Here is a 23,203-nt window from a genome sequence, read left to right on the forward strand (position 1 = left end):
CCGTGTCATCACTGCATCCTCGTTCCTGTCACAGACACTTTGTTTATTGGCTCAACAAAAGCCAGTCTATTGGAAGAAATTATACTGAGGTTGGAAAGAAGCAACAAGCTGGGTTAGAAATGGGAGGAATTTACCTTTTTTAAAGCCTTTCTCGCCCATTTAAATCTAATTTCAGTCCTATTCAAAGTTTCCCATGCAATGTTAGTTTATGAATGGGTCATTCAGCTATTTTAACAAGGACACATACTGGTTAGCAATGTAGAACCATCTCTTTTATTGCTTGCATAAATGCAATATTAAGCAATTTTTGAATTTCAGAAAAAACGGTGCAAATTCTAACAAATGTGTGGTTCATTACGCCTTTTTTAGACTTTAAACTTTACCAGCTTGTGTGAACATATCTTGCCCCCAGATGTAGCTAGAGCACACAAGGGCTGGTTTAATGACTGTATTCAGGCTTTAGAAATGGATTTGAGGACTTTTTCCCTTGTCATCCCAGCAATTCTTAATGTCTTAAATTGATGACTGATGTTTTTAAGTGCCAGAAAATGGGCTAAAAGTGAGAAAAATGCAGATTTTTTTACTCATATGACAGAATTTGCACAGAAACTAAAGCCTTATTCAAAATTTTGCACCCGGGTTTTATTACCGCTGACAATAATGAATAAAAAAAGGGAAAATATAAGATTTTCTGCATATACACAGCAAGAGCGTCTTCTGACTGTGAAAGATGCCAGAGCTCCTACAAATGAACCAATCTCTTTTCTTTTCAGTCTGCACAAAACAAAAAATAAAGGTCCTGTTTAAAGGAAGTTCAGCAAATTAGTCTTGCATTATTTGTGTACACTCTAAAGCAGAGTGTGTATCACACCTGTTCTCTAGCCCAGTGGTCCCCAGCCCCCGGGCCGTGGACCGGTACCTGACCAAGTGCCACTTGGTACCGGGCCGCAGACAGAAACAAAAATGCTAACGCTAATTTTAATTATTTCTGTTTTGTTTATTTTTGATACTAAAAGAAAGTTTTATTTTGGAAAACTATTGGATTCTGTTCAACACAGCTGTCTGTCTTGACACGTTAAGTGACTTTAAGCAGCTGCTCGAACCACAAAATTAGTACCTCAACGCTTAAAAGCTAACAAAAATCAAACAATAAAATGTATTTGGAAAGTTTCTTGGGGAGAGATGAGTCAATGAGGAAACCAAAGACTTCGAATAAAATTTAAACTGTAATTTACAGACAAAAACAAAAGAGTCTTCCTCCAAATATAGATTTATTAATACAGTTGTTCCCACGTACCAGAAGCTGCTCGCTCTGCCTGATATATGGCGACTGACTTTTGAATGTTTCACATACGCAGATAATTAAGATGTAGACACGCTGGATTCATGTTTATTATTATATTTAGAAAATATCAGTTTTATGACAGTTGTGTCATTTTACTTTACTTCATTTATCCAATACACCTTAAAAGTTGGATGCGGCTAAAGTAAGCGGCTCATTTTCAGCATCCACTTTGACGTCTTCATCTTCATCACAAAGTCTAAATCCAAACAAGCCGCAAACATTTTTCAAAGGATGAAGATTCAATCAAATAAAGTTGCTGATTTGTGTAAACTTGTAAAAATGACATTTATTCATTTTCCAACAGCAAGGCTTAATTATGCAAGAATGAGCACAAAAATCTTCCTCTGTGTTAAAAAAAATTCACAATGAATCAGTATTTATGTAAAAACAAAATATGAAAATTTTTGAGACATTTTTTCTGATAATTTTTTGAGACTTGTTTAAGTTCTTAATGTTATAATGGTGTTCTGTGAAAAAACCTGTAATGCTGCTTTTATTGAATTATTTTCTAATCAAAAACAACTTCTCTTGTTTCATTGTATCTTTGTCATCTGTTTAAAAAAAAACTAATAAAAATGTTTTCATATTTTTTTAAACACATGTATTGCAGTTGCATTTAAATTAGAAAAATGGGTTTTTCAAAAAGCGTAAGCTTAAAACTTGGGCCCCGTTTGAACTGGTCCGTGAAAATATTGTCTGACATTGTCTGATTGTCTGAACTGGTCCACTTCCGGGAAAAGGTTGGAGACCATTGCTCTAGCTAAACCCCAAAGAAAAAAAAAGTCAAAACTCTTATTGCATTTATTCATTGTTTATAATATGACCACTCTGCAGCCTTCAGGTTTTTTTTTATTTTTATTTTTTGGGAAGCTGAAACATTTGTTATCTTATTGTTTGGGAAATAATTGGCAACGGAAAGTGGGAGCTTGGAGAAAACTGATATTATTTTACAAAACTCAGGATTCTAAAGTAAACTTATTGTTCTTGTTGTCAGTCACAGTATCATTCATGATTCTTATTGAAGAATACAAATATTTGAGTTATTAAGACAAATGTCCTTTATTCGATTACTTCTATGTTACAGCGTTGCATAATATTGTTTGACTATTTTTAAAAAATATCTTTAACAGACATCTAACTGTATTTTAAGTTACTTTATATATTTTTTTAATTTACCTTAATGTTTTTAAAATACTAATAATGTTTTTATTCTACATATTCAATCTCAAAAATCTTACGAGGTTATTGTGAACCAGGTAATAAATGAAGATCCTCACATCTTCACACGTTTTTCAGAGTTCACTTTTTTGTAACTTCACACCTCTAGTTATAAAAAGCTGTTAAGCGCTGTTTTTTATTTATTAATTGTTTTTACTTCTCATACGCAGTCATAATTCTCAAAATGCTAACTATAATGTACATAACCCTTTGCATTTCTACTCAAAAGCTTAGTTCTTAGTCTGCAAAACTCAAGCAACTAATGTCATAGTAAACATTTATATTGTAGAGCAGGTGTGCCATTTTGTCTCGGCAAATAGACCACAGCAATGCTTTTGTGGTGCTGTGTTTAGTTTCTTTGTGTGGAGGCTGCATTTGGTTCATAATGTCAGTCGTACAAGAGCTGGCTGTAGGCCAAGCCGGAGCTTGTAAAATAAACAGCTGCCTTTAATGAAAGTATGGCATCTCAGAGAAGGATGCTTACATGAGGAGATGGTGTGTACAAGTTCATTAACTCAATACATGTGCAGGCAGAGTTAGAAAAACGCTCAACGGTAGGCAGCAACTTTTATATGAAAGGTTCTAAGAATTTGTTCCAAATATAGAATCTTTTAGAATGTGGTACCTTATGCCTTTGTGTGTATATTTGCTCAGGCATCTTCATGAAACTTGCTTTGAGTTGGCTTTTTGTTCTTGAGCCAGTCAGTCTTTTGCAGTCTTTGGTCTGCAAAAGACTTTAGGGGAAATTTAGCACTTTTTAGACAAAGTGGAACATCTGAAGACTGCAAAGGTGTAAGTGTTGATGCCTCCTCATGACAGCTTTTCTTTATTATAATTCACAGCTGACCAATATTTTACGATCATAAAGCTGATTAAAAGGACTTTTTAATAAATGAACAAGAAAAATGTATGTAAAGACCAATTGGTTTGTATTGGGGTGATTTGAGGCCATTTTTTATCTACACAGTGATATTTTGAAGGTAAAACAAACATGCTTGATAGTTGCTGAATGGATCCAATGGGCTCTTCTACAGTTAAGAATACAACTATGTAAAAAAATTATGACAAAGGTCTTAAGTTACGACCAAAAATCAGTTTTGCTCCATCGGTCCTTGGATCTGGATTGGGCTTGTGCCTCTTTTTTGTCTTCTTAATCATTTAACCGGACAGTTCACAGTTTATAAACACAAAACTCTTTTGGTCAGGACAGCATCGAACAGACAGGAAGGTATTTATAACCCACAGGGGATCCTGCAACTGCAGGACAATAACCTGGATCCCATTTGTCTCCTTTGCGACACACACAGCTGTCGAGGTGCTTCTGTCCAGGGGGTCCTTAGTGGACCTGAGATTACTCAGAAGTGTGAGATGGGGTTGGAGGGCAAAGATAAAGGAGGAGGTGGAGAGTTTGGAGCCATGTGGCTCTAAAAGCCATCAGAACTCTGTTGGACTAAAAAATGAAAGATCAGTGAACAGTGGACCTTCTCCTGCTCTCATAGATGTACTGTTTAAGTGACAAACACTGACTGGATCATTGGGATTCAAAAAGAACAATGTCCTGCATAAACGGGAATCATGGCTGTGGGAGGATTGGGTGGGATTAGGAGAAAGAGGGGGACGTGGTTCGAAGAAAGATTGTCGCAATTTGTCAAGTACTTCCTTTACTCACACCCCCACCTTCTGGTATCTGGAGTAATCCTGTGTGTTAATTACAGCCAAATGCAGAAGCAGGGCTTTGCAGTAGGGGTGGAAGTGAAAAAGTTGGAGGAGCAAGGGGAAGCAGTTTGGTCCTAACAGGGGGTCTCAGATGTGTGAGGTCCTTCATCACCTCTCTTTTCAAAGATCACTTTGAAGTGATCTGGATCTGATCTGCAGATTAAAGGTGTGAGGACAAGCATGCATGGACTGAAAGCTTTGGGTAGTGACTTGCTCTGTTCAATAGATGTTAGTCATGTACTAAAAGGAGAGCCTCAAATGAAAAGCATTTCATATTATTTTTTACACTGAAAAAATGCATTTTGACTTAATATTGTTCTGACATTTCACAGATCACAGGTCCATCCTTGTGTATCTTATTTGCTCTCATTTTCATTGCGTCTCCACACATGCTTCTCTTGCTGTGGTCTGCCCCATTGCCATGTTTACCTGTATGCTAAACCACCATGTGATAAATATCTGCAGGCCAGATTAACCAATAATGGAAACATATAAATAAAAGTTCTCATTTGGGTGAGTAAGTTTTCAACAAGCTACTACTGTATTCTGTGTTATCTAATCCAATGTAGAGAAATTAAAAGTTAGCTGTCCATTTTTAAAAACTAAGCATGAGAGTAAGCATATCTTTGCTTGAAATGAAACGGGTTAGATGCACACAGACATCAAATAACTGGGAATAATCGGATTTTTGTGGATCAATTGCAATGCACGTGACATTCTGGTCTTCTTGTCGCAGTTTGCTGTAGGATTTTTCTTTCTTTTGAGAAAATGTATGAATGTAATGGATGGGGCTGTTGGTGATGAAGCTGAACTCTGAAAAGCTTTTGGGTTTTTATAAACAATGGAATTTACAGAAAAATATTACTTTCATAGCAGGTTGTCATAAATAATAGATGTAGAATCAAACTTTTACTTTGTGCTGATCCTTTTTCTCTGGCTTAATGTTAAGAGTAGGTAAGGCTAAGGATTATTACGCAGTTTCTTGTGAAAACATTCACCTTTTTTGAACTCAAGATTTACAAGTAAAAACATATTTATTAACTATCTCTTCACAGTTGATACACTTTGGTTTGGAAAAATACTTCTATAGCAGATTTCTGTCCAGTTTGCTTAAAATCATTCTCGGTTTGCTGGTAGATTTATTTGAGATCACTTTATATTTCAGTTTTTTAAATGGAATGGTTAAGCATGTGGGTTTCCCCAAAATGTTAACAAATTCTCCCTTTTCTAAATAAAATAAAAAAATCCAAAACAAAAAACTTTTGCTATTTATGTCATATATTGGCAAATATTTATGTGATTTTAGTATAACACCACTCCGATACTGGGGAAAAATTAGGACATTACTCTCTGGGATACGATCCCATAATGGGACTAAAAAAAATTACACCTGTATCCTCCTGGCTTGGCACTCAGCTCTTTATTTAGGGATACAGTTTTTATTTGCAGACAACTTCTGTTGCTCAGGCCCAAACCTGTCGAGGGCTCCGGGGCCAGCCTGTAACCGTTAATGTAGCGCCCTAATTAGGACACAAATAGTGGAAGGTTTCATAGAAATTTAGCATTTTAATTTGCATATTAAAGCAATAAAACAATATTATCCATTATATTTGCTGTATTTGCATAGGATTCCTGTTTTAAAACTATTTCAGTTTTAGGAGAAATGAGCTTTTAACAACCATTCATCAAGGTGCAAAATTCCAAATTTGACTTTCCTTGTTCAAATAAATTAATCCATTAATCCAGTCCCAGTCCCATTCTTCCCGTTTTGTCCCGTTCGTGGTCACCTGGCTGCTGGAGCCTATCTGATTCTGCCGGATAGCCCACTCGTGGGCGAAGGTAGGGGACATCCTGGATAGGTCGCCAGTCTGTCGAAGGGCCATAAATCACACACTCATGCACATTCACACTACTTAAGAGTAACCAATTAACCTATGAAGCCTGTTTTTGGATGGTGGGAGGAAGCCGGAGTCCCCAGAGAAAACCCCCCCAGCTGCGGGATACCTGAAACAGGTACCTGAACTGGGGGCCTTCTTGCTGTGAGGCAAGAGCGCTAACCGCTACGCCACTGTGCTGCTCTTCAAATAGATCAAATAGATTGTCATGATAATATTTGAACTACTAGTGTAAAATTATTAACGTTTCCTTCACATTTATTCTTGGTATACAGTTTTTTAAAAATTAAAATAAGAACATTGAAGCATTTCATTCCTCGTTTTTAGGATACAGAGAAGTCAAAGATGCAAATAGTTTGCATTTATTAATCAAACCTTGGGTGTGTGACACTTTCTTGTCAACAATGTGATGAATTTCATTGAGTGGGTGTTTTCCTGAGCACATCTGTTAAAATTTGAAACAAAACGGATTGCTCTAAATCAACCGATTGCATTTATCTGGAAGACTTCCTTTGTTCGGTTTCAGTCTTCTTGGAAATAAATGTTAGGGCTTCTGGTTATCACCTGTTCATATCACTGTCAAAACGACAAACAAAATAACAAGGTATAGGCGGCAACATTTCGAGGAGTGCCGAGAGGCAATAAGGGAATTTCCAGACTGTGTTGCATAAATCCCCCAGTTTGACAGTCGATCTTCAGCTCCGTCTGCCTGTCTTGTCCCTTCACCCTCCCACATCTTCAGTCTGTCTCTTTCATATTCTTTTCGTCTGTGTATTTGTATTTGTTCATCTCCATAGCGGCAGCAACACTTGCACTGACTGGGCAGAAGCCGCCCGTAATTAGACTCAAAAATGCTGAGATTGGGATGTGATTGTAATTACGAGTGAACCTCAGTGGAGGAGGATTAGTGTGTGGATGCATGTCCCGCCATGTGCAGATCCCAGATTTGAAAAAATTAGTCCTGACTGTGAACTTCCCTTTGTTCCCAAGACTTGTTGGTTTATTTTACAAATCCCATATTTTAAGATCTCTTGCAGTTGATCAGGGCAAAGCATCACATCCTCTGGTTGTGCTAGAGCTACGACTGAGCATGCAGAGGACAGCCTCAACGAAAGAAACACCTGAGCAAATGAGGAAAAATTTGGTTTGAAACATCAGGGTGAATTATTTTGTGCTAAAAGGTTATTGATGTGAAATAAAATACCAACTACAGCAACTTTTTATCCTAAAGAGGAGTTTAAACTAGATTAAGTTACCGTTTGTGATATGGTTTGTAAGCACAGATTTCAAACTTGGTTTTTCTCATCCCCTTTACAAGACTAATGGTAATAGATCATGGCCTGTTGCAAAATAAATTGCCTGAAACATTAAACGTGCCAACCTCGGTAGGATGCACCCACCTTTCTGTTGAAAACAACGGGGATAGGTTCCCTCTTCCTATGACCCCAAACGGGAAGTAGCGGGTGTGGGTATAGGGGAAAAAATATTTTGTTCTTGGGCGTAAATCAACACATCCACCTCTACAAGCTGGATGTGGGTACAGAACAGTCACAGAAATCAAAGAAAAAGGGCATGTAGCCTCTGTAGCTACAACTAAAAGTTGCAGGTCAGCTGTATTAGCAAAGTACAAAACAAACAGGTGAAAAACTGTCAAAACGGAAACCTAATTTAACTTTAGTTTGCCAGATTAGTTGTTTTGGAGCTATATTTGACACATTGCCGTTTAAATAGTCAATATTGCTAATTATCTGGCTAATAAATGTCTATATTGAAAAAAAAACTGCTATGGTGATACATATTTTGTGTAAAATAAAATACACAAAGTTGGTTGTAATAACTTCCTAAATTCCTTTTTTTCTTCTTTTGACCATGTTTTTCTTTTTTAATTTGTTTAAAAACACTGGGGACAACAAGTTTGTATTCACAATAATTTACATGTTTTCTGGCTGCATTGAAACTGTGGAATACGTAGCAAATTGGATCAGTTAAAATTATGACATAAACCTTCAAACCTGGATCTCTTAAGTAAACCTGATTCAAAATTTAAAACCTTAAAGTAAAGATTTTGACTTAGGAAATCATAGAACGTCTGTTTTCTTAAATTAAATCTTTTTACATTTTTTTATACACATGATTTTTTGTTAGTTTATTTGATTTGATTGCTTTGAGCGTTTGCAAGCTGCTGCACTCTGCAGATGAAGGTTCCCATGTCAGGTGTTCATACCTGTTGTCTTACCTGTTATTGTTGTTTCTGTTACCCCTCATAATGGGACATGAGATCAAAGATGCATTCCAGCCAGACGATGCAATGGCATAAATTCTCTTCTGTCGCACCCTCTTGCTGCTTACTGTTTGAACGTAGAATCATCTTTTTTTTTCCTTTCTCCAAGTTTAGTTGCGTTTTGAGCTTCAGGGAAATGCTAACTGGCTTGCAGTGGTGGAAAAAGAACAGCACCGGTTGTTTTGTAAAAGACGTGGATAGGCATTTGTGCACAGACATGTTTAAAAGATGAGTCCTGCAAGACATACCTAAAGGTGGAGAGATTCCCCGCGGATTTTCCTCATAGTTTAGCAGCTCGTGATGATGGAGAAGCTGTTGGTGGGGGGTTCATGTTCAGTAGCAGATAGCTGCAGCAGGAGGTTGATGAAAACAGGGAAAATGAACTTCATGCTATGCTCCCCATTGATCTGAACTACAAACAGCTTATGGTTGGACTTAGCAAAGACTTTGATCTGTCACATCTTTGATGATGTTTAGTGTCAGTTCCTTCAGCTCATGCCTGTTACGCATTATCATAGGCACAATTGTTTCCACATTTTAAGTGCATGAATGCTGTAGGCCTCTGCTGTTTTAGCAGTTTAAGTAAAAATAATGGCAACAATTATTCTGCTGGTGAGCGTAACAGAAATGAACAAGAACATATGCAGCCGAATGCCTAAAAGAATCCCAAACTAAGTTGACAGAATTAAATGACTCATGACTTAAGCTCATGGTTGGTGTCCATCACCTTTATGGGTTCTGGGATATCTTCCCAAAGTCGAGATGTACACACATTTAAACCTGTTCAGCTGCAAAACAGCTTCATGTTTTCAAGGAAATTGGGCGTTCCTGAAGCTGATTGTTGTCTTTGTTATAATAAAATGATCCCACACGAGGCATATCTTAACTGCTCTCCTGGAGGTATCTCTGCATGTTTTGTCTTTCCTCTGTTCACACATGACTGCGCCATTGTCTGTTGTCCTGCAAAGAGGCAGGTAAAGGTGTTATTTCTGTTAACTCACCCAAAATCCTGACTGCATTTAAATTCACAAATCAACTTTATTAGCAACAGTTATACTGTCATGCACCTGTAAGGTGTTGGAGAAACCTTTTCTTTTTTTCTTGCACAATTGCATCCCTACATTTCTTGCAGATACAAATCTGCTTTTATTTATATCTAAAAAAATGTTGTCCTGTGTAGTACACCACTGTCTAATACAGCAATAAAAAGCTACCACATGCGTATATAAATCTATCAGGTTCATAAATTGAATTTCCAAGCAGTTCCAAGTCTTTAAATTCCCACTCTAATTGAAATCGCATTTTTGGTATTTTTAACATTCTTGTTGCATTTTTCTCTGGATGGGGGATAAATATAAAACAAGTTAAGATTAAACCTGCATATTTGGGTATTTGTTTATTAATATCATGATGGTTTAGGAGCAGATAAAACCACGGTTTGAAAAAGTGTTCAGTTGTGACGTAGAAACTGAATGGGGGGGCCAAAGTCTGCCTGCTGCGCTCCATTCTGATGCATCCACTTGCAGACAAATAGATCCATTAACATCCTAATTTTCCTCATCTGAGCTGACGCCTGGTTAAGAATTGTACAGCTGGATAGCTCGCCGTTTTTGTTGCACCGCTAATGTTGGCTCATGAGGAGCTGTAAGCTAGCAGGAGAGAGTGTAAACAAAGGCTCAAGAAGATATCAGCAGCAGGTTAGTTCCGTTCCGACAGTCTCGCCCACAACTCAGTGGCGAATGAACTCCTGCTGCTCTGCAGAAACTGTCTTAAAGACGACACAGGTTATTTGATTTTGGCCAAAAAAACTGTTTAATCGTGATTAAAACACCACTGGAAACTTTTTTACAATAGATCAAAAGATCTTCAGAGTTTGACTTTTTTAAATCCACATTTTAAGTTAACATGTTCTTGTTGTTTCATTGTGCAACAATGATACGTGAGATCCATATTTTATACAGTGCTGATGATTATCATTTATGTATCATGTATTTAACAGAAGGTACTTGTATAATTTCTCAGGAGAAGTACTTTTATTGATATCTGGCCAGTTGTTCCCTTTGTAATTTATTTGCACAGGAACATATTATCCTCATTTGTGTTTTAAATGGACAAAATCAAATATTTGTAAGAAGTTACTTTCTGTATTGGTGAGTAATAAACTTGAACTTAGTTATTTAAACATGGAACAGATCTTCACTTCTCCTCCACACCTGTGTATATCCATCTGAAGGCTTACTTTTTATCCTGAGTAGAAGTGCACGCCTGCCTGCAAAGGCCATGGTTGAATAAATGTAGCTCGTATTTATACAAATGTCACGCCAGACATGAACCCTGGTGTAAGTGAGCTCACACATGCAAACACGGTCATGTTTAAAGTCACATACCGCACTTTTAAGCATGCATTTAGGCAGCGCGCCGCCTGTGCAGAAAAAGAAATGTGAGCACCAAATGCAGCGCGTATATCATGTACATTTAGAACCTTTTTAAGCCCGTGGCTGTCTTTGGGTCAGGATATTTGCTTGGCAGTGGACCCCCATGCTGACAGAGTCTGGCTTACTTCCCAGAACAGAACTATAACTGCCAGGTCGTCCGAGGGGCCCAGCAGCCACCCCATCCCCACCCCCCTCAGACACAATCAAATACACACACACACGCACACACACACACACAGAGTGAACCATGTACACAAACGTCTGGTCCTGAAAGCGGCAGCTCTCAGGCTGAGACTTACATAATGACAGAGAATGGAGGCATTAAGGCAATTTGTTTGATTTAAGTTGTCAAGCAATGGTGGACCCTGCCCCTCCCAGCTGGTTTTGATACCAGCTGAGTGTGTGTTCGTTGGTGTGTGAGAGAGAGTGTGAAACACCTCTAAGGCAAATCAAGAAGAATAGCCTCAAATACACAGAAATCCGCTTTCATGGTTGCTTTGAGTGTCTTTTCCACATAAGACCTAAATGTACATGGGATGTTCTCCACTAATTAGATAGTACGGGTTAGCTGCAAAAACAAACACACTTAATCTTAAACTTTTTATATTTTTTTAAAATATTACAGCACATATTAGTTGGTAATTTAAGGTAACATTTTAGAAAGTGCAAATATTTAGTTTAATGCTTACTAATTTGTTTGTTGATTTTAAGGTAACTTTTGAAAGCTATCTAGTGAATGCAAATAAAAAAAAACTTGTGACCAGTTTCAGGATTTTTACAAAAAGACTGGTCTAAATAAAGAATGTCCAAAGGCCGGCGAATTAGCCCATGTTCAAATTTCTACCAGGCTCCCAGCACTTTCTAAGAACTGTGGGTACATTTTCTTGATTGTGATAAGCTAAATTACGTTACGAGCCGCTGTAAACCTGTGGCAACAACCTGGTGGTTACTTGACTTTCATAGCCTTAAAGGTCAATCAAGAAGAACAGTTTTTGTGATCTAAAGCAAAGTGATCTGTACTTATGAATAAAAAAGACTGTTTTTCCTGTTTACATGATTTAAATTAAATGTTTACAGTGAGCTTAAAGTAGTGAATAATATTTAACATATTTCATATGAGCCCAGATTTACTTTTATTTTATTATTACCAAAAGGTTTTTCCGGACAGACCATTTCTTTATTTTATTTCTGGTCTTTAAATCAGAAATTCTCTACAATTTTGCTACATTCTGTAATTTCTGTTTTAATGTGAAGAAATGAAAAAATATCCTACTGCAATAAAATTTTCATGAAATATTTATTTTGCATTTAACATTTTACAAGGGTTCAAAGAATGCAGGCTGAATGGATGGTCCTCACTGTTACGCCCCTTTCTGAGTCTAGGGGTACATAGGGGGCATAACATAAAAGTAAATTGTTTTGGCTACCGAATTTAAATGAACAAACACACCAAACAAATATCTCCATAAAAATATAACACATTTATTTAGAAATAAATAAACAACAACCAACAATAATTAAAGTGAAGCAAAAAGGCTTCAGGGTGAACCAAGGCCAAAATAACAAATAAAAACTTCACCTAACTGAAACATGTAATCTTACCAGTAAAGGAAAGAAAAGGGGAATCAATGACAAAACACTAACTTCCCTGACCAAACAGAAACAGGAGAAAACATGAACTAAAGAAAATGGCAGTTCACCTTTACAGCTTCACTTAACATAACTACAAACCAAAAGACTCAAAAGAGTGGGCACAAAACCACAAAATTCTACAACACAACACTAAAGTGCAACACACAACAAAACAGGTGAACTACAAAACAAAAATGGAGACGAGGGTCAAGCTGCAATGGAGACTGGTTGCAGCCAAACTCCCTTCTCACAGACTGGAGGTCCATGTGGTGCTTTTAAAGGCTAATAGTTTCTTAGCCTTTATTAGAGTCTAGTCTAAACAAATGGCAGTATGAAGCCTCAGTGACAGCATGATCTTTCTAAGACATACGGTTAGTCTTGGTTTCTGTTTGATTCATATGTTGAAAGACTGAAATTGTGCCTCTTTTTGCTTCTTGGATAAATGAACTCGGCCACATTGCGGCTGATACCATGTGTCTTTGTGCAAAGACCCTCTCACTTTCTCTTCTAAATCATAAAACTATAAATGAAAATGCCAGAATGCAAAGTAAGGTGTGAGTAGAGCGTCACAGGTAATTACACTGAGCTGCGAAGTGTAATTGAAACTGATTAAAACTGCTTGCTTTGTGTGCGCCTGAGTGTGGATTCACTGTGAGTGGAATAGAGGCCCAGTGTTCTCAGGTCCCAGCTTTAAATAAGGAGTCTTTATCTGGCCGTGTGCGCAGGGCTGATGTGAAAGCACTAAAGGGTCGGCGTGTTTCCTCAGTTCAGACGTGGCCCATGCCGCTCGCTCCAGGTGTGGTGACCACTAACCAGCAAGGCTTTTAACTGTCACGCCTGATTTGGAGCCTGGGGCCAACTTGGCACGTGCACAAGTACACAGTGTCTGGTACACACGGTCATGCATGCGCACATCCATTTCTAATTTAAACTCAATCCCCCTCTCCCCTCTAGCCTTTTTAGTCCCCATCCTCTCTTTTTCATACTAGAAATAGGGATTCTGGGAGTTGGAGTATATTGTGTGAAGTATGGAAAGAATTTAAAAATGACATAAAAGGATCAAGTTAACCTATTTATAGTCTTTGCTGCTTCCTTCAGGCAAGGAGTCAAACTTTATAACTGGTAAAAAACAACGATTTCCCTCTTTTTAGGGTTGACATGATTTTACAGGCAAACTGTTGTGACTCTGCAGACATACACAATGAGGTATAAGGGTATAAGTGAGTAGTTTGACAATATGACAAGTACATTTTTTAATACACCATTGGACAGCATACTGAGAAAGTTAAAATTAGCTACCTAAAAAAAATGCAAGTCAAAATGACGAGGAGTTGGACAGGGAGACAAAGAGAAATGCGCTTTTTTCTAGGGAAGAGGAAATATTCTAAACTGTATTTCATTTGAAAAGAAAAAAATGTCCTTGAGTCATTTTCTTGAATAAAAATCCAGTAGTAGTTTGTTTACTGTTTAAAATGCATCTATCTTCAGATGGAATTAGGCTTATATTAAAATCTTTAAAAAAAAATGTGTTGACAAGTTTTAACAAGCAGAAAAGAAAAAAGAAAGATGGTAATCAATAACAGAAACAATTAAAAATTTCTGATTTAACGCTGTTTAGTTATTTGGCATGTAATTTCCTCTTGTAATTTTGGTGCCAAATTCACACAAAGTGATACATGAATACTGAAGACTTTGAACATGTATGACTACATTTATTGAGTGAAACTGTGATTTTTTTTTTTGACTTTTCCACACAATAAAATGTACTTAATTTTATATTCAGTTCAATTCTTACTTAAGACAAAGGTATTTTGCTCATCATTTCATGTTAGTTTCATCACTTCTCTTTCCTTAAGCTTCAAATTTTTACCAGAGTTAAACAATATTCAGAGATTTTGCTCTAAACTCCTATAATGACAACATTGTGTCTCCTTTTTTTGTGTCCGTTTCTCCCTCAGATCTCCTTTGATCTGGCAGAGTACACCGCCAATGTGGACGGTGTGGGCACACTGCGCCTCCTGGATGCCATTAAGACATGTGGTTTGACCAACAGCGTCAAATTCTACCAAGCCTCTACAAGCGAGCTGTACGGCAAAGTGCAGGAGATTCCCCAAAAAGAAACCACTCCCTTCTACCCGCGCTCACCTTATGGTAATACCAAGAGTGCTAAATGCATAGGCGATAAAACAAGGATCGCCTAACTTCAACTTTTCAGCATTTGTCAGGGACTTGCATTGATGCGTCTACAGCACTTTCTCCTTTGCTTTCATGAATGTGTGTGTCTACGTGTCCATGTGAGTAAGTGAAGGAGGTGCAGTGTGTGTGTGCGTTCTCCACACCCTGAGGCCAAACATCTGATTGAGAACTGGAGTGGCTCTCATTTTAACAAAGACACCTTTATATCCACGGCACTCAGCACTCACTTTTGACACAACGCGCGCATGCACACACACACACACGCAGACAGGCCGTGCACGTGTGTCCAAGCTCAGGTTTCATGTTCTCTCTTGTCTAAATGCTCTCCTCACTGACACTTTCCTCATCTGTCAGCACTCAATCTGATGCTGCATGGGCGTTTCGAACAGGACTGCTCCTCCATTAATTAGCCTTATGAGGGTGAAGGGGGGGGTGGTCACCATGGCAGCCTCCCTTCACCTCCAATGTACATCTTGACCTACAGCTTAATCAACAGCACCTCCCTTCATTTGCTTTGGTATTCCCCTCGTTACATAGAAAGATGGAGGAGGAGGATGGTGAAAGGGAAAGAGAGGAGAACTTTTTGCCCAGGCCTGCTTTTGGTCAATCAGCAGGAGTCTGTGGTTTATGCTCCTGACAGGGAAAGATGATCTGCAGAGAAGCTGTGCTCAACCCTGGCATGCAGCATAGTTAGAAGCCTTAATCTTTCTCTTCTTTGTGGACTGTTTTCTTCTCCCTCCTCAGATTAAAACTGTAAATTCAATCCTTTTTACTATGACTTTGTTTTCCAAGCTGCAACAATGGAGCTGAAATTAACTTTACTAAGTTTTGTTTCAGTATGCAGATCATCAGATCCATTTAAAGTAACTCAAAATGCCTTTATTATTATTATTATTATTAATAAGTAATATAAAACATTAGCCTTTTTTATGAACTTGATTGAAATACTTTTAACGATCTGCGGCATTGACTTTGTGTCTAAACCTTCCTGAGGTTGTGAAGTTGGGCTGCAAAGAGAAAGTTGTATAAAGGTGGTTTTAGGTGTAAAGCACGTCTTCTGTTCTTCTTTTCTCAGGAGCTGCTAAGCTTTATGCCTACTGGATTGTGGTGAACTTCCGAGAAGCTTACAACATGTTTGCTGTCAACGGGATCCTCTTTAACCATGAGAGCCCGCGGAGAGGTGAGTGTGAACCCTGACATAACCTCAGGAAATCATGAAATTCAGTTTGGTGTTCAGTAATAATAATCATTAAAAAATGTGTTCTGTAACATTCTGGTGAAATAACTGAACATTTTTTAAGCTGATATGATGCATCTCTTTGTAATGCTGGATATGTGTAAGGCTTTTACAAACGTTTTTATGAATGTTGGTCTTAAGAAGGATTCCTGTTGAAAGACAATTTAAATGAAATCCAGAGGCCACTTTAAATCCCCTGGAACATTGAATTCTATTACATTGGTCATTTATTATACTGCGGTTCACCTTTTACAGTCTCGCAGATTTTTTTGGTGCAATTTGGTAAAATTATTTTTATTTTTATTTATACAGCACACTGTGCTGATTGGCTCTACACCATTGTCAATCAATGTCCCTTCGTGGTCATTACAGTACAGAAGGCATTGTGCTTGCAAAGATGATCTTTGGTTTTATATTCTAACGCCTGACTTACTTTTCCACGAAGGTTTGAACTTAGAGTTTAAACAAGTGAGGAAAGTGGGAAAATGTTAATGTCTGAGAAAAATGAATTAAGTGTGTAGTGCTGGGTTTTACAGCCTTATAATAATTGTAAAAAAAAAGAAAAGTAACTCACTGATTTCGTCTGCTGTGGGTTATTTTTAGAACAGAACTCTTGTAATAAACGATGGACCACTGCACAAACAGCAGGGCAAAACAAGTTTTTTGTCACTGATCCTGCAAATTGTCCCACCTAAAAAGAGGAGAGGTCTGTAATATTCATCATAGGTACACTTAAATGGTGAGAGACAGATTGGGAAAACAAATTCATAAAATTACATTATTCCTAAAAGTTTATTTGTAAAATGGCGTTGAAAATAAGTATTTAGCTCCTACAAAAAAATCCATAATTCTGTCCCTCACAGACCTGTTACCGGTACTTCTTGTTCCAGAAGTTCTGCCATCTTCCACTCATTACCTACATTACTGGCATCTGTTTGAACTGGTTATCTGTATAAAAGAAACCTGTCCACACTCTTAACTCCGTGACACCTTTTGATGCAAATATGCATCAAACTACTTTAGCTTTTGTTTGAGTTTTAACACTAGTGTTTACCTTCCCTCCTCTTTCTGTTTATGGTGTTACATTTGTACCTGAATAGCATATAGCAATGTAGTTAAAACTTGATAAAATGTGTAAAGGGTAAAAAATTATCTTATAGTCTTGCTATTGATATAAAGCAAATTATTATTTGCAACTGCTGACAAGTATGGTCAACCATCCTTGTCTTATAGTGCAATAGGCATTTAAAAAATTTAAAAAAATTAAAAGGGTGAGTATACTTTTGACCAGAGGTTTATGTGTAGACTGAGTGAGATACTGTGTAATGATCAGTAATCTTGAATGACAAAAAAGTTTTACTCTTAAAATGTATTTTCTTTCTCTTTTTATATTTTTTATCCTTCCATCTAAATGTCTTCCAAGCTTGACAGAACAGCGTGCCACTCAACAAATAGGATATTTTGGGGACAGTGGATTGATTTATTTATTACTATTATTTATTATTTATAAGTTATTTATTACTAGGTTGGAGTGTTAAATACTTTAAGTTCCTTATATCCTGCCAGAAGTAAAAAAAAAAAAAAAGTTTGACTTCTGGAATTCTGTGCCTTTTTCAGAATTTAATCTGTTTTAGGCAGCTTTCTTATGCATGTAACTACTTGTATTAATTAGTTTCTGTGACAGGCGTGATGACATCAACAAATAAAATACATGACAAGTTATTATTGTACTGAGGAACGTTACTATGTACTGTATATTAAGTCCCATTTCTTTAGTGGTGGAGCTCTTATAACTACTTGACACATACTTTCACACGCATTCTGACATGTAGTGAGTGGGTTGCGGTCAGATTTTTAATATGTGCTTTGAGCCCTTAGGGTCGCCGGCACTGGTTTAACCCGATTTACACGCCACCGCGACTCAAAATGAATACCACATGACTGCAGCCCATGCATTGTGCCCAGGTCAGCCACTCAGGTGTTTATGATTTATTCCTTAATGAAGACCCTGGCCACGACCCCAGCCAAGGTCAGGGGTCAGCCAGTAAACCCTAATTGGTTACCACCGATAGATAGATAGATGTGGGAACCAGTGTAGGTTACTGCTAGTTCACCAAAGATGGTGCTCTTACGTCTTAAGTTTTTTATTGGAGAATTTGCTGTTCAAGTGTAACTGGGACAACTTTTTGGGGACAAATAAGAAGAAAATATGGCTTGAATCCCGAGGGAAGTGATAGATCAAATACATGTTCATGTCGAAATGATCAAACATGAGTTCATAGTTTCATTATTGTATTGTATTCTGGAGATGTATTGGCTTAGCCATATTTTCACTACTTTTTTTTTTTTTTTACATTTTCAGGACCTTTTCAAGGCTTTTAGTTGATTGACAAGTGGTCTTTATAACTTTTTAGGAGAAATTACTTTTTAAGGGCAAAGTCAGCCTGATGTTATATCAACCATATTTTTTAGTGCAGGTCAACCTTCCATGTCCTCCTTCATACATGAAATTCTTGCTGCAGACACTTGTGTATTTTTCTTCTCCCCTCTTGTTTCTTGTTTCATTCCTTCTGATTCTCTTCATTTCTTACAGTCAGCACATCTCTCTTGCTAACCATTGGGTTTGCTTCCCATCACTCTGATGGTCAGAGTTTCAGTTCTTGTTGCTCATAAAACTGGATCGCTATTGTGATGTTGCCAGATGTCCCATGGCGGCCTTGCACAACCCTACGTGGTGCTTGTGTTGGCTGGGTTGTCCAGTGTTTACCCAGGCCCCCAGGGCCTGCCATGACCCTACTGCAGCTAAACTGGGGGGGTTGGCAGTTGGGTGTGCTTTTAGATAGTCACATTAAGGAATTTGAAGGGAAAATGTTCTCCTGCATGTTTTTTCTTTGAGTTTAAGCCTTTACTTTAAATCACGAAGTGTAGGGTAACTTGGCACACAGACTAAAGAAATGTCTTTGCGGTAAACTATTTTTTGCTGTATTGCTGATCTTTGCAAAATATTTTCTGTAAAAAGCATGTCAATGAAGATTAGGGTGACATTGATTGAAGTTAAATTGTGGCATCTGGACTTTCTTCTTTTACCCTTCTTTAAATGTTTTGCCAATCATCTGTATTAGTTTAATTACAGTAAAAAAAAGTTTCCTCACTCGATTTTCCCCATTATAGTCACATCATTTAGAGGAGGTAGTGTGATCATGTGGGGTAGATTATTGCTCAGTAGAAGGAAGAGGTTTGTCATCATTGGAGGAAATCTCAATGCAGTGAGATTATTTTAATGATATTCTGCAATTAATAGAATTCCATATCTTCACAATCTCTTATCCCTGCGGATTACCAAAAAATATTATCGTAGAGTGGGGTTTACCAAGGACTACCTCTAGCATTTGGGAGTGGAGATGATGGAGTGGCCTGCTAGCAGTCCTTACCCCTGCCCCAGTGAAAAGCTGTGGAATCAGCTTAGGTGTGTAGTTGGTTCCAGAGTGACTAACACAGCCATGTTAGCAAACCTTTGACAAATGCTAGTTGAAGATGAGGGGCCACCCCATGCCGCAGTACAAGCCTGATAACTAGCAGAACCAGGTGAATGTGCCAGACTGGCCTGGCATATTTGGTATTTCCACCCAAACAGAAGCTCTAGTTTGTAAATGCTTGTTTTGTTTTTTACAAATGTGGCACGATTTTAAAGGGTGTGAGGACTCTCTTGGTTGTATCTCAATCTTCCTTTTAAAATGTGAAAACATTTATAAATAGATCTATGATATCAGCTTTACTAGCTTTGATAATAACTTTCCCAAACTTGAGAAAATATTTTATTAGATGTGATAGTGTGGACCCGCATGAACTAGAACAACTAGAGATTTAGAGCCTTAGCAAGGCTTTAGTGTCATCTGCCAAAGTGACTTAGCTTTAGCCAATTATGTGGTTATGTACAAAAGAAATGGCTGCTGGGAACAGCTGAAAAGGGAGTTCTGCCTCTTACAGTGCTCAGGACGACTTAATCCCAGCAGGAATGCCGTTTTGGTTTTTGTTACCATTTTTATAAATATTCGAGTTCTCAAACAACAAATAACTGATTCCCATTGTTCTGCAACACAAACATAGACTCATGAAGCAGTAAAGAAAAAAATAACCCAGCTAAATCCAGTGTGAAGCAAAGCAAACAGAAGCACCTATCTGCTGTTTGGTTCACACCTCTCCTAACTCCTTTCTGGTTAGCCTAGCTGTTAGCCATAACAAACACAGTCTCACAGTGACACTGATGAGAGGGATTAGCGTTTGCAGCAGTGCTAAATTGACTCCACATTGCCCTTGGCATATGAGACAGCGCAGTACTCCAGTCTGTCAGAAAGAATGATCAAGGGGTAAACTGTGCAAATAACTAGTTCTTGTGTTTATTATCTTCTAATATCCAACAAACACAGCACACCTGAACTCTTCAGAAATCCAATTTTGAAATTGAGGGACAAAAGCCTTGTTTAATTTAAAGTTATTAACAGTCTGTTGGTCTGGGGATGCAGTAAATCAGCACTGATGTATGTTTTTTGTGCGAGTGCACTGTTGATGCTGCTGACCAGCTCCAGTTGTGGCCTTATCCTCTGGTTTATTTGGGGAAGTCCCATCCATCTCTCTACTCTGAGAGCCCTGGGGTTCCCGCTTTGCAGTACAGAATAATATACTGCTATGTCAGGAGCTAGCAGTGGTGATGCTGGAGTGGAAGTGCCAAAGTCAATGCTGCCCGGTAAGAAGCACACTGGGGCTCTGACTCTGCATGCCTTGGCTTCATCACTCTGATTTTGTTGAAAATGGGCCTATAAGGTCAGGTCGCATGATAGATCTTAGGGTGTATTCATACTGGACACATTTTATATGCTTAAAGTGAACCAGAGTTGGTTCCCCCTGATAATCCAGAACAAATATTCAGTCTGAATACAACCAAGTGGACCCTGGTCCGGGATCAGGGTCCACTTGGATGTATTGAAATGAACAAGTGAAAACTTTTTTTTAGATATAATGTTCAAATTGAATTGCTCGTCAGTGTTGTTGCTGCAGTTACCTGAGATGGCAGAGAAGAAATGGTTGATTGGGTCAATGTCATATTCCATGTCCTGTAAATTGTGATCGGTATTTTCCCATGATTCCATCCTTAATTGGTCAGGATCAGAAATCCTGCTTTGTGTTCTTGCTGTTGACGGATAAGGTCGTGTAGGTATTGATTCTCCAGAATAGTGCTGTGTCAGTGTGTTACGTTATTTTCCAGAAGGTGCAGAAATATCAGATGAAAACTAGTATTTGTTGAGATCCTTGATGTCCCTGATCAAAACCACCATTGCTTCCTCGGGGCTCCCGTTCAGCTTGATGAACACAATTAGTTACAATTAGATGTCCAGGTGCTTTGTATTTTTCCGTTTTTCTGCAGGTAACGTGCTTGTTTGGCGATGTTTTTTTTTTTTTTACAAACTTTGGTTCGAATCAGGAACGACCGCTTGACGGCAGTCTCAACGCAGGCCAAACGCAAGGTTCAGGACTTGATCCGGAACAAATTAAGCGGACTGGGTCCTGACTAAACGGCTTTTCCAGTCTGAATACACACTTAAAGAGAATATGTCCTCTGTTGTTGGAAAGGGTAGTGTCAAAGGAATTTTCAAATGGAAATGACACAGTCAATCGTTGCCGAAACACTTGGTTGTTATTCCTTAAGTTTGAATTAAATGCAAACAAGGGGCTTTCTGTTTTGAACTATTTTGCTTTTGTTGGTGTTGATGAGAAAGAGTTTAGTAAGCTCAGCATAAACATCAGCTGTACCATGGCAAGGTGAGGAGAATTTGAAGCCTCAAAGCGCAGATGATTACAGACTCTTCTGTCTTCAGACATGCTTTTGTCTCACAAAGCCCCATTCCTCAGTCTGCTTGTTCTTCAGACATGTCACATGCTCATTGATGTTGAGTTGTATCTCAACTGCAACCTTTAAAATCAGTGTTTGTTGGTCTGCATCTCCCAGGTAACCAAGTGCTGCGATGATTGAGTACTTACCTAAAGTGGTATATTTGCACAATTCGAAGGTGGTGTGTCACGTTTCTCAGACTATGTCAAGCCCTGACAGCCAAACCTAAAGGTGTTTTTCTGCTTCGTGTTAACTCTGTTAAACTGGGTTGTTGCCAAGCACAATTACAACTTTGTTTTTTAAATGAGGGATACACACTCAGTTCTGGAACATAGAAGTGGTGCTTTGACTTTTTTTGGGGTGTATTCAGACTGGGAAAATTCTTTGTTTCGGATCAAGTCCGCTTAATTTGTTCTGGATCGAGTCCCGAAACTTACGTTTGGTCTTTATTGAGACTGGCATCAAGCCGCCTATTCTGTTAGGGACCAAAGCTTATGAACAAAACCATGTGACTAAAGATCTCGTCAGTCATTGGCCAGGAGCTACGAGGGTGTGTCAAAACATCAGGCAGGCATGTTTTCTTGAACTGCCTGTTGTCGTCTGGCTCTTGTTAGTATTTTGTTTGTTTCTTTTTCGCAATCTTTTCGATGTTCTGTTTTTTTTTGTGATGAAGGTGCGTCTTGTTTCTCCGATGTATGTTTTATTTCCGGTTGTGACATGGTATTTCATAAATGACATTGCGTTTCCTATTTTGTTCGATCTTGTCTTTTGGGTGAACCAGTAATTGCCTGAGTTTTTTATACGGTTTAACTGGGGTGCTGATGTGATGTTTTTTCATGGCCCTTTGGATGCGTTCTGTTATTCCTATGATGTACGGCAATGTAACCATACCTTCGTCTCTGCTTCCTTGTATTTCCTCTGCTCCACCTGTTTTTGTCCCTTTTTTATGGCCCATTGAGGATACTGACACCTGGTCAGTGGATTTTGTATGTGTTTCTTCTCTTCCGTTTTGTCCTCCCCGTCCGTTACCAGTTCTGCACGATCAAATAAGGTTCTTACTACGGATATTTTTTGCGTGGTAGGATGTTCAGATGTCCATTATAAATATTGGTCAAGCACAATCATCTGTTTTTAAAGACGTCACATCATCACCACCTGATGACGACTCTGACGAAGGCGAAAGGTATTCCGCCGAAACATGTAAGGTACGTTTGACAACAACAAACCGTGTCTGAGAAAAATAAATTAAGAACACAGTTTAAACTATCAGACACAATGAACTTAATTCACTTCATTCCTTTGCTGTTTGCGTCGGCTACGGTGGCCGTTTTGGTTTAGTTCTTCCGCTCCGAGGACGGATT

General features: G+C 38.2%; 1 protein-coding gene across 1 annotated transcript in view; it reads left to right on the plus strand.

Annotated features, from left to right (window-relative positions):
- The window catches only part of gmds (GDP-mannose 4,6-dehydratase), a 176,341-nt gene that overhangs the window by 42,370 nt on the left and 110,768 nt on the right, over positions 1-23,203 (plus strand). The window contains exons 5-6 of the mRNA XM_023954387.1: positions 14,481-14,673; positions 15,794-15,898. Of these exons, the coding sequence (XP_023810155.1) occupies positions 14,481-14,673; positions 15,794-15,898 (298 nt within the window). The remainder of the gene's footprint in view (positions 1-14,480; positions 14,674-15,793; positions 15,899-23,203) is intronic.

The sequence above is a fragment of the Oryzias latipes genome, chromosome 4, assembly GCF_002234675.1.
Source record: "Oryzias latipes chromosome 4, ASM223467v1".
NCBI classification, from domain to species: Eukaryota; Metazoa; Chordata; class Actinopteri; order Beloniformes; family Adrianichthyidae; genus Oryzias; species Oryzias latipes.